This window comes from Uranotaenia lowii, chromosome 3 (genome assembly GCF_029784155.1).
Source record: "Uranotaenia lowii strain MFRU-FL chromosome 3, ASM2978415v1, whole genome shotgun sequence".
Lineage (NCBI taxonomy): Eukaryota > Metazoa > Arthropoda > Insecta > Diptera > Culicidae > Uranotaenia > Uranotaenia lowii.
Genome location: NC_073693.1, coordinates 65,170,011 through 65,188,174, shown reverse-complemented (window position 1 = coordinate 65,188,174; position 18,164 = coordinate 65,170,011). Strand labels below are relative to the sequence as shown.

Below are 18,164 nucleotides of genomic sequence, written 5' to 3'. Positions count from 1 at the left end.
GGGGACATTCCACTAGAAATTTTTCTCGAAGCACTCATATCTTGATAAGTTGTTATTTTGATAGGATTTGTTCTGTCCAATATCAAACTATGCTATCTGAATGAGATATAATCTTGAAAGGAGCATATCTAAAATTTATATAATTTAGCTAGTGAAGCTAGTGAAGTAGACAATGTGCAACTCGAGACCCCATACACCCAACCTTCGGGTAGTGGTCATATCACCTCTTGTCTGCAACTCCGATTCTCTACCTCCCCGTGGTACTAGCTGGGGTGCGAGCAACCTTAGCGGAGATCGGGTACCCAACCCCGGTGGATGCTCTGGTCGCATGCAGAATGAGTTAGGGGGCTTCGTACGCGTCTGTTCTCCATGTTAGGGGCGGCGTGCGGAGTGCAACAACGTCCTGGTGGTGTTCGGGACCCAAAACAGCAACATCACGACGGTCCTCCTGCGAGATAGTGGGGTTAGCTGCGGGCCTTGCGAGCCTGTGACTACTAAAAAACATAAGCAACGAATAACGAACAACAAATTTCGGATGGAAATCGGCAAAGACCCACGCGACGAAAAGGGACTAGCGATTGGAAACTTGGAACATGGAACTGCCGATCTCTAAATTTTGTGGGCAGTACCCACGTGCTCTCCAACGAATTGAAGAGCCGCAAATTCGACATCGTAGCGCTGCAGGAGGTATGCTGGAAGGGTTCCACGGTACGAACGTATCCAGATGGTCGTGCCATCTACCAGAGCTGCGGCACCACACACGAGCTTGGAACAGCTTTTATAGTGATGGGAAAGATGCAAAAGCGCGTGATCGGGTGGTGGCCGATCAACTCACGAATGTGCCGGTTGAGAATCAAGGGCCGGTTCTTCAACATCAGCATCATCAACGTGCACAGCCCTCACCTCGGAAGTACCGGTGACGACAAAGACGAATTCTACGCGCAGCTGGAGCGTGAATACGACCGTTGCCCAAAACATGATATCAAGATCGTCATCGGGGATTTCAATGCTCAGGTCGGCCAGGAGGAGGAATTTAAACCGACAATTGGAAGGTTCAGCGCGCACCAGCTGACCAACGAAAACGGCCTCAGACTCATTGATTTCGCCGCCTCCAAACGAATGGCCGTACGTAGTACCTTTTTTCAGCACCGCCTCCCACACAAGTACACCTGGAGATCACCGTACCAAACTCAATCACAGATCGACCACGTTTTGATCGACAGCCGGCACTTTTCGGACATCATCGACGTCAGATCCTGTCGGGGCGCCAACATCGAGTCGGACCATTATCTGGTGATGGTGAAGATGTGCCCAAAACTCTCCGTAGTGAACAACACGCGAAACCGGCGCTCGCCTCGGTTAAATATCGCGCGACTGAAGCAACCTGAGGTCGCGGCAGACTACGCGCAATCGGTCGAAGCAGCGCTGCCGGCAGAGGGCGAGCTTGACGAAGCCCCTCTCGAGGACTGTTGGGATACCATCAAAACAGCCATCAACAGTGCTGCGGAGAACGTCATCGGTTATGTGGAGCGATCTCGACGGAACGACTGGTTCGACGAGGAGTGTAGGAGGGTGATGGACGAAGAGAATGCCGCGCGGGCGGCAGTAGTGCAAAGAGGCACCCGTCGAAATGTGGAAAATCACCGACAGCGGAAGAGGCAGCGAGTCCGACTTTTCCAGGAGAAAAAGCGCCGCCTGGAGGAGGAGGAGCTCGAGGAGCTGGAGCAGCTGCATCGTTCCCAAGAAACACGAAAATTCTATCAGAAACTCAACGCATCCCGCAAAGGCTTCGTGCCGCAAGCCGAAATGTGCCGGGATAAGGACGGGGGTATCCTGACGGACAATCGTGAGGTGATCAAAAGGTGGAAGCAGCACTTCGATGAACACCTGAACGGCGCACATGCAGGAGATCAAGACGGTGGGGGAAGGTATATCGCCAGCGTAGCCAACGACGAAGAGGAGCCACTCCCAACGATGAGTGAAGTTAAGGAAGCCATTCGCCAGCTGAATAGAAACAAGTCGGCTGGGAAGGATGGCATCGCAGCTGAACTCATCAAAATGGGCCCGGACAGGTTGGCCGATTGCCTACACCGGTTGATAGTCCGGATCTGGGACATAGAACAGCTACCGGAGGAGTGGAAGGAGGGGGTAATATGCCCCATCTACAAGAAGGGCGACAAATTGGACTGTGAGAACTACCGAGCGATCACTGTCCTCAATGCCGCCTACAAAGTGTTGTCCCGAATCCTACTCCGCCGCCTAACGCCACAAGCAAACAGATTCGTGGGAAGTCATCAGGCCGGCTTCATGGAGGGACGGTCTACGACGGACCAGATATTCACATTACGGCAAATCCTCCAAAAATGCCGTGAACACCAAGTCCCTACGCATCATCTATTCATCGACTTCAAAGCCGCATACGACACGATCGACCGTAACGAGCTATGGAAAATCATGGACGAGAACGGCTTTTCCGGGAAGCTAATCATACTGATCAAGGCGACGATGGATGGAACGCAGTGCTGTGTGCGGATTTCGGGTGAATTGTCGAGTTCATTCGAATCGCGCAGGGGGCTTCGACAAGGTGATGGTCTATCCTGCATGATGTTCAACGTGGCGCTAGAAGGTGTTATTCGACGAGCGGTGGGCGAAATGCGGGGCACGATTTTCAACAGATCCAGTCAACTTATCTGCTTTGCCGATGACATTGATATAGTCGGCAGATCATCTGCGGCGGTGGAGGAGATCTACCGCAAACTGAAACGCGAAGCAGGAAAGATTGGGTTGATGATCAATACGTCCAAGACGAAGTACATGCTGGCCTGCGGATCCGAGACCGACCGAACCCGCTTGTCCAGTAATAACAAGGTCATGATCGACGGCGACGAGCTGGAGATAGTCGAAGACTTTGTCTATCTCGGCTCACTGGTGACCGCAGACAATGACACCAGCCGTGAGATCCGGAGGCGAATTATCAGCGGAAGTCGTGCCTACTATGGACTCCACAAGCAACTGCGGTCGAGAAGACTTTGCCCTCGTACGAAGTGTAACCTGTATATGACGCTTATTAGACCGGTTGTTCTCTACGGGCACGAGACATGGATATTGCTCGAGGAGGACCTGCGTACACTCGGAGTATTCGAGCGACGAGTGTTAAGAACCATCTTTGGCGGCGTACAGGAGAACGGAGTGTGGAGGCGAAGGATGAACCACGAGCTCGCGCGACTCTACGGCGAACCCAGTATCCAGAAGGTGGTGAAAGCTGGCCGGATACGCTGGGCTGGACATGTTGCGAGAATGCCGGACGACTGTCCTGCAAAACAGGTGTTCGCTACGAATCCGGTAGGAACAAGACGAGCGGGGGCGCAACGAGCGAGGTGGTTAGACCAAGTGGAGCGTGATCTGGCGAACGTGGGGTGCCCGAGAAATTGGAGAACGGTTGCTATGAACCGAGTGAATTTTAGGAATTATGTTCGTCAAGTTATGTCGTGAGACGGAATACTATGTAAATAAAATAAATAATAATTTAGCTATGATCGCATAGATTTTTTCATATAATTTGAGATATTTTAACATCCTGCGAGTACTGAATAATAACTCATTTAGATAGGAAAAAATTAGTATCAAAATATCTCATCTTGATATAATTTAGTATTTCTCTCCTGATCGAGAAGTGTGCACAGCGAAAATAAAGCTTTATAAATATTTTTAAAATATATTAATTGATTCTTTTTAATCTTTTGAAAAAAAAAATTACGCTTATATCGTAAAATAATAATTCTTAAATTAAAGCGGTAGTTTTCTCGAGGAAAGTATATTTTTATATTCAATTTAATTTTGAGACAATTTCACGTAAGATCCGATCGAAATCCGAATATAATATTCCTGGTTCTCGAGGTATAAAAGATTGAATATTTTTTCGAAGTTTTTTTTTGCGTACATAGTACTTAGTGATTCCTCTGCCGTCCGTCTGAGTGGCTTTTAAAAAAAATACTACAAACCCCAGAATAGGAAACTTGGGATCCTGAATTGGTCATTGACATGTCCAGAAGACCAATATCGATTTTCAACTGATTTGGTCTCCTTTAAGGGATAGCTTACTGAAGCTCATATTCGTATGAGATTTTGACACCTTTTATTTTAGCAGAACTCAACGAAATCATTAATGTGTGTATACGTAAACAATTGTACATATATGGTTGTTTGAATTTCAACGTGATTTTGAACAAGTTCGATGAAAACCGGAAGATTATTCGACCTAAGTGAAAAAAAGTTTATTCTTGAGAGGAAGATATTTCCGGAGAAAATATAAGCTAAGTTTATTGCTATTAGTCTCATGTAGGTATTTAGAAATGCTCTCATCTTTGCTCTCTCACATCAGGTAGGGGTCTTCTGGATATGTCAATTAGCAATTCTGGATCCCAAATTTTCTATTCTGGTGTACTTAATATTTTTTACAGCCACTCTGACGGACATCTCGAATCTCGGATGTCGGAAACTTGAATTTTTCTATATTAAGATTTTGACTGATTCTTGAGTGAAATTGTCTCAAAAACACGATGTAAAGAATACATTGAAAATAAAACAATACTTTCCTCGAGAAAACTAACGTTTGAATTTTAGATCGATAATTTGACGTTTTGATCGTCATTTCTTTTTCAAAACCTAAATACAATCAATCAATAGCTTCGAATAAAATCTTTACAAGGAGTATTTTGTCGATATTTCATGACTTCTTATTTCGGAGATATTGCATTTTGAAAATGATGACTTTTTCGAGAAAAAAGGAGAGAGGATTGAGGAACGAGAAGTGGGCGAGTTGTTTTTAAAAAATTCAAGATATACTTTTGAACTCAGCGAGTCAATCGGTCAAGTTTGGCGAATTGCGGATAAGATTTTTTCTCGCTGTGCACACCTGACATGGAATTACCCAAATGTGTTCAAGTTTTAAGAATTTCATGCCACATTTCCAAATTAACATATTACATAAATGGTCCATAAAACTTGAGGAATCATTTTAGGAAAAAAAAATGTAGGTACTAAAAACTTAAATTTCAATAGGTAAATTCTCATAAATTCCGAAAAAAATTATAATGCTTGTGCTTACGGGCCAAAAAGTTATTATAAAAAGTTTTATATTAACAATAATTCTTTTACAACAGAAGTAAAAGTTACTACTTTATGGTTGGGTTGTAAATCTTGCCATTTAATACTTATGAAGAAAAAAGTAAACAGTTTAGATAAACCATTTGAATCTGAAATAATAAAGCGCCGTGAATTAAAAAGCTTGATCTTTTTCAATCAGCTCTCGTTCTTTAAATTCGATTGTTATGTTTTGAAAATCCGCATTCATTTGATTAAGAATGTTACAAAGATATTGAAAATGAAGATTCGAAATTAATCATCAACACCCCCAAAGAGCGCGAGTTATTTCTACTACTACTTTTTTCAGTGTCAAAAGCTTAATTTTTCAGCACTGAATTGGAACAGTTTTATTATGTTATCTGTTAAGCTGTGTAATAGGATTAAAGTATTTAATGTTTTAAGCGTTGTTTTTCACTAAAAACTGATAAATTTTAAAACTTTCCAACGCCAAATGCTGTAAATTTTGTCATCGGAAGATTTTTGCAATCGGTTTGAAAATGAAATTCGTGAGCTTGATTCTTTCCTCAGAAATTTCTATCAACGTACTTTTAATGCTTATGATCCGGTCTGAGATAACCATAAGTGCATCTATTTCAAATCAACCCCACCGATTCAACCGGTTCAAAGTATGTTTTCATTCGTCACTACTTCTTCGCTCACACGTTTATGCGAAGTTCATTCCACCACACCGTCAAAGCGAAAACGCCAAAATAAAAACAAAACCGAGAAAAGTTGTTTTCCGGTATTTTTCTTCATGCCCGGCCGCCCCATATCCATTTCAAAACATAAAGCATGATGAGAAATTAACCAAATGCTCGAAGCCCACAAAGCAACCCTGTGAGAAAAGCACAGAGAGACGCGAGAGCGCAAGTACCGATTCGAACGAATGAACCTCGGATGAATTTCGCCCGTCTTTTTGTTTATGGAAAATCGAACACGAACGGGAGAGTAGCGAGCTTTCGCTCCGGTTCCGGCATTCATTCGCCAGTGAGCCTTCGTTGCGAACGGTGGTTCTTTCGTCCGGATTCAGTTGCGTTTTGCGCCGGCCTTTGTATCGTGTTTTTGGATAAGACGACGTCGCGCGTTTGATACGCCTCAACTCAACGGGCGGTGTGTCGGGTTTTGTTGTGTCTGTTGGAGGTGTGTGGCGCTGTAGCTGTCCTTCGGCGTGGTGCGGTGTGGTACACATTTCTGTTTTGGGGTGAACCGGCAACCCCGAGAAAAGTGTGGTAAAATATCACGCGCGTGACAATGTTGTCTTCTGGCTGATTAGAGCAGAGCCTTTTGGGTGCAACAGTGCATTGCATGTTCATGTTACTAGTGAAGGAATGCGTATCGGTGTTTTTAACGGTTTCGGAGTGATGAAAGCAGATGAAGCGTCCACTTACTGCTGCTTTTGAGGGGTCAGTTTTCGTGTGAAGCAAATTCCGACACGGATTCAAATTGATGAAGTGAGGCCCCAAGCAGCAAAAAAAAAGAGTATCAGGGTTGGAGCCAATTTTGTTGCTGATTTTACGTAATTCTATACCGTCAAAATTGAATGTGGTCGCTTTTCAACGAGTGAATGCTTCCAAAGTGTAACCAGTTGATGAAGCGAATGCAAAATATAATGATAAATGATTGATTGAAGTCCGGTCAGCTTTCTTGGTTTGTACCAGTATGAAGTTAAGTGTTTGTTAGTCTCGAGTGAGTTGCGTCGAGGCGTATCTGCGTCGACAAGTCAGTACGTACGAGTGAATGTAAAATTATTGTTCAGGTGACCGGAAAGTACCTCACTCAAAGAGTCACGAGGAGCGAACAGGAAAAAGTGCCCGGTTAAAAGCTTGTGAAATTTATGCTGAAAATTGGTGTGCGGGTCCGAAATTACCCCTGAAGATTACTGGCAAGTTTCCGTCCCAAAGGTGGTGAAATCGTGAAAAAAAGGCGCAAATAAAAATAGTCGCCAGGCACCGTTCAATTTTCTACCGTGATTTGTAGTTAAAAGTGCTGTGCTAGGAAAAGCTGTGCAAAACAGAAAACGAAAAAAATATGTAATGGCCAAAGCGATATAAAAACGTGCACCGTCACGTCAAGTTCAAAACCGCCGTTCCAAACTGGCCAGAAGAGAAAGGAATTTATAAGGCACTGCCTGGCAGCTCCCGGAAAATGGTTTATCATCAAACCGATTCATTAGCTAATTGGATTTAGCGTGACATCCTCCATCCTAACAACTTCGGTGATCAACAACTGAAAAAAGAGCAAGTGGGAAAGGGAAGATACCTAGTCTAGTTAAAGAAACCGGTGCACAAGTTCAAATAGTTTTGGATCACGCAAATCGAAGATTAAGCCCAGAAGCAAAGGAATCACTGCAGTAAGCAGGTAGACAAGCAGGGTTTCCGTGACTGGGAACGTGAGTTGGCTGTAACGTTCAGCTGTCACGACATATCCGTGACCTTCGGCGAAGCTAAGCCAAGCCAAGTTGCTTCGGAGGAGAAAGCAGAAGAAAGCATTTCTCCATTCGGTAGTTTAATTACAGGTGTAACGATTTAAGTGATTGGTGTTTTGGAGGGCTGTTAAAAAGATTACTTAGCAAACAAGCAGCAGAATGCCTCATCCTATGACACCGCAATCGCCAACTCCGACGCTGATGAGCAGCAGCCGCAGCAGTAGCGTACTGATGCCGGAGTACGACTACGATGAGCCGAAACCAGCTAAGGTTAGCATCGGATTAGGCTTTATTTACAAAATCGAACATAACTGATCGTTTCTTGGAAATAACATGAATGGAAATTGCTCTGAACTGAACAGCCAAAAAGCCAGATCTGAAACAAGACACAATGTTGTTTCTAAATTTTGTCAAGACTTTTTTCCCAGGAAAATTGTGTATTTTATATCTATTCTTTAAAGATTAACAACGAAAATAAATTTAAAAAATTTTAAAAAATAAAAATTTCAAAAATGGCAAAATTGACAAACTAAACCAAAATTGGATGGATACGAAAATGCAACAACTAAAAAATGATAAAAATAACTGACATAAATGACAACAAATTACTGAATTTAAACAACAGACAAATAAACAAAAACTAGAAAAAAAAACTAAAAAAATAACAAAAATTACAAAAATAACATAAATGAACAAAAAAACAAAAATGACAAAAACGTTAAAAATGACAAAGATCACAAAAATTATAAAACTTACAAAAAATATCAAATGATAAAATGACAAAAAAATGACAAACATGAAAAAAAGTCTCAAAAGGCAAAAATGAAAATAATTACAAAAATGACAAAAATGACAAATACGGAATAAACGACATAAATGAAAAAAATGACAAAATTACCAAAATTGACAAAGTTGCTTAATTGACAAAATTGAAAGAATTAACCATATTGACAAAACTGATAAAATTGACTAAATCGACAAAATTGACAAAATTGACAAAATTGACAAAACTGACAAAATGACAAAATCGACAAAAATAACAATAATGACAAAAACGACAAATATGACAAAAATGACAAAATTGACAAAAATGACATAAAATGACAAAAATGACAAAAATGACACAAATGACAAAAAAGACAAAAAAGCAAAAATTAAACCAAAACTACAAAATTGTCAAAATTTACACAATTGACAAAATTGACAAATTTGACAAAATTGACAAAATTGACAAAATTGACAAAATTGACTAAATTGACTAAATTGACAAAATTGACAAAATTGACAAAATTGACAAAATTGACAAAATTGACAAAATTGGCAAAATTGACAAAATTGACAAAATTGACAAAATTGACAAAATTACAAAATTGACAAAGTTGACAAAATTGACAAATTTGACAAAAATGACAAAATTGACAAAAATGACAAAATTGACAAAATTGACAACAGTGACAAAATTGACAAAATTGGCAAAATCAACAAAATTGACAAAATTGACAAAATTGACAAAGCTGACGAAGTTGACAAAATTGACAAAATTGACAAAATTGACAAAATTGCCAAAATTATCAAAATTGACAAAATTGACAAAATTGACAAAATTGACAAAATTGACAAAATTGACAAAATTGACAAAATTGACAAAATTGACAAAATTGACAAAATTGACAAAGTTGACAAAGTTGACAAAATTGACAAAATTGACAAAGTTGTCAAAATTAACAAAATTGACAAAATTTATACAAAAATGACAAAATTGTTAAACTTCACAAAATTGACAAAATTTATAAATTTGTAAATTATAAAAACTGACCAAATTGTCAAAATTGACAAAATAATAAAAAAAAGACAATATCGAGAAAATTGTCAAAATTGACTTAACTGACAAAATCGACTAAATCTACAAAATTGACTATATTAACGAAATTGACAAAAATGACCTAATTGCAAAATTGACAAGTTTGATAAAATTGACGCGATATTCAACATTTGACATAAAAAGCAAAAATTCAAAAATGCAACAACAAAAACATGATAAACATGAAAAATTAAAAAATGACATAAAGTTACAAGAATAACAAATCTGACAAAATTAACAAAAATTAAAAAAAAATACAAAAATGATAAAAAGGCAAAAATTACAAAAATGACCAAAATAAAAAAAAAATGAAAAACTTGACGAATATGATAAAATTGACAAAATTTATAACGTTGATGAAATCGCCAAAATAATAAAATTAACAATATTGACAAAATTAACAAAATTGATAAATTAATAAAACTGATGAAGTTAACGAAATTGACTAAATTAACTACACCTAATCGACAAAATTGACAAAATGAACAAAATTAACAAGTTTAACAAAATTGACAAAATTGACAATATTGTAAAAATCGACAAAATTAACGAAATTTAGAAAAAAAAAAAACAAAAAATCACAAAAACAACAAAATTTTCATAAAATTACCAAAAATGAGAAAAATGACACGAATGATAAAAATTATCAAAATTTTAAAAATTAAAAAAAAATCTAAAGTGTGCGATTTGTTCAAAATTTTTTTCCGTTTGAAAATTTTCAACTTATTATTGAGACATTTTCGGGAAAATTTGGGATTTTTTCAAATTTTGGAGATGAGATTTTCTGTCGGTTCACACAACACATGTTACTTAAGTTTTCAGAGCAAGCATCAAATAACTCATGATTTCATGATGGTTTAATTTTGTTTGTTTCTGCATATAGATTAATCACCTGAAGTATAGATTTAGCTAAATAAGAACCTTTAAATATCGTTTTTTCATGCATTAGCTTTAACCATGGGATGCAGATGCAGGTTTTCGAGGATTGGGACTGACTTTTACTAATATGGCTTCGTTTGATCAAAAATTTCTTTGAAAGTGCTTAGAAGCTCATAGGCAAAATGATCAATATTATTATTTTTCTTCGAAATTTTCAAGCTTACTGCCAAAGTTTATAAAAAAACACTTGGTTTTAAAAAGCTGTGAATTATAATTGACTTTTATTACTGTTTTCTCATCCCAGCTCATCCCTAAATTACCATGTCATAAGAGATGTTTTCTTTGGTATCATTTAAAAAAAACTGGGCTACATTAAAAACAAAATTGAATTATTTTATTATAAAATTTTATCACTGATTTACACATTATTTGTCTAATACCAATTAAAGTGTCCTACACCATTTTTTATTCGTTGAGATCACTCGAGCAGAAATTAGATCAAATTTTGAGGAATTTGGAGGCCTCATGGAGTAACAAAACAGAGAACTTTCAAATAGTTGAAAAATGGATTGTAAAAATATTACATTATCTTCCAATAACATTCAGGGTGTCCATTTAATGGTTATTTTAGCGTTCCCGGTAATCCAGAAATCTGAAGATTCTTTTCCCGGCAATTCTTGGGATCCCGGGATGACAAACTTTTTGAATGCCTCAAAAATTCAATTAACAGTTTTAAAACGCAAGACACAAAAACTAAGTTCTTTAATCGACAAACTTGGCTGATTCTTGCTTTATAAATTTGGAATATTTGAGAACTTTTTTTACTATAGATTGAAGTTGGTTAGCTTAACCGTTTAAGTCTAAGCCACATATCTAACTAGAACTATAATTTTTCTTGCTCAATCTGACCCATCTTTTCAATTTTTAGTTATTTGGCACATTCTTTTGGCTTTGGGAACTCCCGGGATTTTTAAGGATTACCTGGGATTCTAAAATTCTCTAATATTTTTGTTCCCGGAAATTCTCGGGTAAAACACTCAAAATTATACTATTATCAAAATATATTGGTACAACAAATTTTACTATTTTTCAGATACTATATTTTAAAAACTTTGTTTTTGCAACTCCACACTAAAATATCGGTTTTTCAAAATTTACTAAAGTAGCATAAAATCAAGCTTTTCCTACAGGAAACCAGTGTTGAAAAGTAGTACTTTGTGACACTTTTTTCCAAAACAAAACTTCAACCTTTTTCCATAAGTTAAAGAAAATTTGATTCTGAAGGGTATTTTGCAGTATTGGTTAGTATTGGTACTGTTTTTTGATTAATCGTTCCTACATAAAGCAAAATTTAATGAATTACCGTCAAACGGGGCATCATGCAACAGCGGGGTTCGATGCAACATTTATACAACACTACATTGAATCAATTTTTAATTTAATGTATTGTAATAAAGTTATCTTTTAATGATAACAAAATCATGATGACATAATTTCTCGCATCTTAAGCTAGTTGTCTTAAGTTTTTTATTTTTCTGTAAAATTTGAAAAATCGAGCAATAAATGTACAAATTTTTACATTTTTTGATGCCGAAAAAAACTTTACCCAGTATGACGGATCGGCTTGATAAAATTACCTACAAACTTTTTACAGGTTTCCTCATGTTATGCCAACATTGTAGGTGTAAAAATATTTTTCGAACAATCACCCAATATTTTTAAATTAATATTTTTAAAATTCAGTTAGGTGTCTGGGGTTAAATGCAACAAAATGCAAATCAAAGAAATACCTTGTAAATCTCGTTTCCATGTGCTGGAATATTAATGTTTTGCATGACGCGTTTGTAAACATTTAAATTTCATTCATACAAACATTTATTTTTATGATTACAGTTTGTAGAATTTTTCGTAGTATTATTTAACCCCTAAATGTATGCAGCATCCTTATTTTCAGAAAAAAAATGTGAAAATTTGTTTTTACAGACCCAAAAACTACTGCAATTGGTGTTGTCATGCGTAAAAGTCTTTAAGGCATCGCAAATATATTAAAAACTATGAATTTTCGTACGTGTTCATAAGATTTTTCATTAAAAACAAAATTTGTTGCAAGTTACCCCATTTTCTAAGGAGTGTGAAAATCGCATGTTTTTAGAAAATTAAAAACAACTGAAGAAACCAATAATTTTTTTAACTACGCCAATTTGATGCCCCAGCATCCTTAAAACTTTTGATGCATAAAGGATACGATTAACTGTGGACATAAGTTTTTTAGAAGCCATTGAAGTTGAAAATTGTTGCATGTTGCCCCAGTTGACGGTATGCACAGAGATTAGCATTAAAATGTTGATCGCTTGTCGATCTACTAAATTTGTTTGGAAATTTATTTTCTCAGAAAATTTTTGGTCGACTCATGGATAAACAAACTTCTTTGAAGGAAATGAGTCCTAATAAAAGCCTAGCATTGCCCCATTCTATTTTCCCTTTCAAGATCTAGTTTAAGGTTCTTAAAATACAATAAAAGTGTTTCGAGGCAACTCAAAGCACCGTATTTAAATTTATAGTCAAATAAAGCTGAAAATAACATGTAAATAAATGACTATAGATTCAACAAAGTTTTTGCTGGTTTGTTAAAAAAAATTCTCATGATTAATCAATCATTTCACACATTTTTCTCTTGAGTTTTATTAAATGTTTCGATAATATTCATCGTTTAATTATCAATTAGTCCAATAAGGCTTTCAAAAGAAATAAAAAGTAGGGTCGAAAATAACACAGATTATCCTATTTTATAAGTTTGTTTATAAACAATTTTTTTGTGAACTTATCTAAAATAAGTTAAAATAGTATTTTCCATACCAAATTTTGAAAATTTACAAAAGAGTCAGAAACACCAAATAATACTTGTTGTCACCTCATTGTATGAAACTGCCCCATTGTGCGCTGTCCTATTCAGAAAGAAACTATATTTCACATATTTTAAGCACTTTTCTCGTGCAAGTTCAAATTCCCTAGATTTTCCAATTAAAAACACAGCGCACAAAGGAGTATTTTACCCCAAATCCAGGCCAAAACCTCGAAATTAAAATAAAAAAAAAACTATTTTTTTAGGTTTTTCGGTTTTAAGATAGTTGTTGCATATTAGTATTGTCGATTTTAAACCATCGGTATAGTGAGTTCGTCATGGCATAAATCGAAACATTGATGTATCAAAATTATAAATTTTGTCTTCCAAAATTTTGTGTAAACACATACAATTACAGGCTGCATAACATGCATATTAATGTGACTATTGACAAAATTTCTTCTACAAATCTTCAGTTTTAATATGACCAATGAATTGTGGTTGAAATTGCGATCATTTCTTGATAAACACATGTAGTAGAGAGGCTAAACAAAATAGTGCAATGTTTTTTCAACAAACTTATATTGTTTTTTTACAAACTAGTGTTTAAGTTTATCTTCCGGGTTCCGCCGGGAAAAAATTCACATATCACATGGATGCTTTTAAATTCCTTAAACATGTCCAAAAGAAAAATCGTGCGCATACTTGCGAATTCGAGCTATTTTCAGTTTTGAAACCTAAAAATTTGAGCGATTTTTGTCCCTAATTTTGTTTCAGATAGCGAGCATGCCATGCATTAACTTTATGTTATACAAACGTTTTTATTGCGTTTGATTTGTTTGTTTAAAATAGGTATTTTCCATCATTTCTGATAGTTGATCGGCTGGTTTGCTTCGAATTTGCTTGAAAACAAACATTTTATAAGGGTGCAGCGAGTGACCCAAAAGGACCAAAATTAGGAAATTTGAAATTTTGGTTAGAAATGAGTTGTGTATACTTGAAAACAATGAAAAAAAGATATTTAATCATTTTAAAGAGAAAAACAAGTTTTGGCCAACTTTTTCCATAGAGTACTCCTATGTGCAGCGCCCCGCTGGTCTGAATGCAGTTTTGAGAATATGCTGGTGAAGAATATTTCTTAATAAATCCAAAAATTTAAACAACAATTGTTGATCTGAAGTTTTTTTTACAGTGTTTTTAATTGAAAAAATCTGGTGGCCCCCACCCTGCTCGCAGAGGTTTATAAACAGACACAGAAAAAACTTCAACTCTTAGGACATGCTGATTGAAATTTTCTTATTCTTGAACATGGTCCGCGGGTCACAAAAAGATAGCCACGGGCCCTGGTTTGGCGGCCCATGTTTTAAAACAACATTTATCAAAAATGTGGTAACGATTATTCAAAGTGATAAGTATTAACGTTTAAATACATGGAACGATTTTTACACTTAAAGACAATTTTGTTTTTAAAAGCTAAACCAAAGAAAATTGAAAGTTATTCAGAAAGTCTTAAACTTAACTCAAAACGACTACTTGAGGTAAAACAAACACATGATATGTTATCCTTAACATACAAATCAGGGTGACAATAAAGTTCTCGCACTTTTTAGAAATGCTTCAAAATCGTAACCCTGCTTAGTAATTCATGAAATCGAAAATCTGGAAAACAAACAACATTCTATAGAACCTTAGCAACAAGATCAAATAAAAAAAAATCAAGATTGGATCGAAATTCTCTCCCACGACTTCAATACATTCCTTCAGTCAGTTGCAAATGCCTCGACGATGCTCGCTGGCATATTTTCCTCAAATGTCGTTCTAGACCCATCAGTGCCATTTTTTGTCATCTCCGGGTAACCACATCGAAAAGCTTAGAGTTTCTTCTACAAGATGGATTACATAGAATGTTTCTTTAGGTATAGTCCTGTGAGTTTGGCAGGCTGGTATTCTTGACCCTAAACCTCCAAAAGGGATAAAAAAGAGTTTTTACAATGACGGTAAAATACTATGATTCAGGGAATTCCCTGAAGTATTTTCACACCTGGAGGAAAATTTCGTCATTCGTTGAATGATTCACGAGGTATGCACACAACAAAATTTATACGATGTGTACTAAAAATTTAGGCATTGTGGATTTTGTTAAACTTAAATAATCAATATGGATCCTACTACCTTCAATAAAATACAGACCAAGTCTCTTTAGTTGTTTATTCTACCGCTGTATACATGCAGCTGCTTTGAAGTGGTGTTCAAATATTATTCTATGGCCCACAACAGATAAAGGTAATACATGCGTAAAAATTGCAAAACAACCCCGATAACGTCAAACCCGACTCTCTAGCTATTGAAAGAAGAATCGCACCCATTCATCTGGTCCGATTCCAACTTGATAACCGATGATGTTTGTAATCATTTTTTCAGTTTCTACCAGAGTGGCAAATTGAGACAGAAAAAACCTTCGGAAGTGTCGCCAAACCGTATGTTGCCAATCTTGGGAAAGATAGCACATATGTGTATCAACTTCAACTACCCGGAATGGGGGAAAAACTCCAAGAGTAGCCAACGGCAACCAAGAGCTATCAGCCAGCAGTGGTAGTGGGTTGATATCCCACCGGAATGCCGGGAAAATGATGGATTGGTTTCTCAACAGTTCTCGGTGCACCACAAAACCGAACGTTACGAACGCTTCTTCGAGAGCATAATCAATAATGTGCACACCCGTACTACAGTCCTAATACTTGTTTGAGTTTGAGTTTGTTTTTTTCACTTATCGACAACCAAAGTCAGGGGAGCGTGTAATCTGGCTTGGGGATTTAGAATGAGAGGGGAGGGCAAGGCAGAGAGTTTTTCATCATCAGTGCTGGCTTGTGGGGGGTGCTGAGCAATTTTTTCAGATGGGGAAAACTCGGAAGCAATTACATTAAAAATTCAACAGTGTTTGAATTTCTTTATTTAGATCAATCTTTAAATCTTAAACAAATCTTTTCATTAAAAAAACTATCTTAGATAACATTAAATGAAAAAAAACCAGGGTTGCAATAAAAATAGCTGCTATTGATCGACAGAATTTTACCGTTACTGCAGAAGATCAAAAACAAAATCACTTCCAAATAAAGTTGAATAAAATATGAGCAAAAACAATCATGACAAATGTTTTCAACTCAATACCTTAAACTGATTCGATTTTTTGTCAAAATGTGTGAACTGGGGAAAAGGCCTTGAGTATCTCATGCTTTGGGGAAAATACTTGAACTCTTATCACATTTCTGCGGAACCGACAAATACCTTAAGCTAATTGTACCTCATATCTGTGATAAGAATCTACAACAAGAACCGCTCTATACGTTTTTACCGCGCCAGCAGCGCTGCCAAGTTGCCAGTTGGCAAATTTTGTTCTAACCGAACATTCTTTAGGAACAAACAGTTATAATTTGATTGAAATAGAAATAAGCCAAAACGATTTCGCATTGAAAATATTTGTCGGTCAATAAAGTACACGATTTTTTTTTTAATTTGTAAACTAGTGTTATTATTATCCATCTGGTTACACTGCTTACCGAAAAGAGAGCAACGAAGCAGTTTGAAACCCGCGCGAGAGATAACATTGAGAAGCATCGACATCACAATTTGCGAATAATGCGGACTTTCAATTACATCCGATTTATACTGACTGCAAGCATCCATTTGTACAATATTTTGTTAATTCGGTTGGAAATCGCAAACCATAATTTTAATAATACTCTATATAACGACTTCCAACCTGTTCAGTGATGTTATTCGAATTAAAATGTTATTGTTCCACTGAATCAATAACTTCAATAACTCCTTTAAAAAAGTCATACATTGATGTTTAATTTAAGGTCTTCAACAAAGTTCTTCTTCAGAAAAAAATCATTTAAAGAATATATAAACTGACATAAAAAAGATAAAATGCTTTCCATGGTAAAAAGTAAGATCATATTTGTTTTTCAGAACAAAATTGCAAATTTTTCCACACAAACCTTAAAGTTAAAATTTACTTATCATAAGTTTTGAACCAAAATCAATTTTTTAAACCTCAGGCCCTAAGAAACAAAAAAAAAAGATTCAAAATTGACTCAGTCTTATGACGCCTTATAGTACCATGTGATCAACTCTATTTTTTTGTTGCCAGGAGCTCATAAATCTTGCTTAAAATCTGTTTTTTTTTTAAATTTTATACGCAACTAATAATAATTTATTCATTCTAAGTTACATGTAACTATTGCACAATGTCAAGCAAATCAAATTGAGAAATTGATCATTCAATTTATTGATTGAAATTTGTCAAGTCCTCATTGATGCATTTTTTTTTCTTGATGTGGTCAGTTATTTTACTTTATATTTTTTTTTTGAAAGTAATTATTTTTCCCTACTTTTTTGCCTCATGGTCGCTTCTACCCCTGGAAATATCATTTGAATCTATCATACTCAACAATACAAGCTATTTAATCTACTTTATCAAAAAAAATAAAACTTCAATAGAAAAAAGCATAATTTTTATTGATTTTTCTTGACACATGATGACGGTTTCTAAAAGAATAATTATAACGACTTGTTAAAAGACACGAGCAAATTCTAGATAATTATTTGCTGGAAAACCTCATTCCATTCATCCATGTTTGGGAAGCAGCATAAGAATTTCAACCTTACTTCAATCACCTTATTCACTATCCTTGTCCATGTGATCTGGTTTCCGTAAACCGAAACACTCGTACCACTTTATATTCACAAAATTCCAATCATATTCATCACTTAAATCACTTTATTTTGAAACATGAGACTTCATTTTTTTCAGAACAAAATCCGTCTACTCTTCCAGCTGAAGAATCAAGTCACACTGAGATTAATCAAACATCTCTAAATGCTAATAAAATGAAATTTCGAAGAGAACTTGGATATTGGGTATTTTTTAAACGTTATACCAAATCTGAATAATGGTTGAAAAACAACCGTATTGAGAAATAAGGGCGTGAGATTCTTTCTATAAGTAT

General features: G+C 36.1%; 1 protein-coding gene across 2 annotated transcripts in view; it reads left to right on the top strand.

The window, feature by feature from the left end:
• LOC129750901 (breast cancer anti-estrogen resistance protein 1) overlaps positions 1 to 18,164 on the top strand; it is a 366,374-nt gene that overhangs the window by 90,490 nt on the left and 257,720 nt on the right. Inside the window, exon 1 of one of the 2 annotated variants that reach the window (XM_055746073.1) lies at positions 6,074 to 7,840. The exons of the other annotated variant lie outside the window; for it this stretch is intronic. Within the exon in view, the coding sequence (XP_055602048.1) occupies positions 7,730 to 7,840 (111 nt within the window). The 5' untranslated portion in view covers positions 6,074 to 7,729. Of the gene's footprint in view, positions 1 to 6,073; positions 7,841 to 18,164 lie in introns of those variants that run through there. 2 annotated transcript variants of the gene reach the window in all.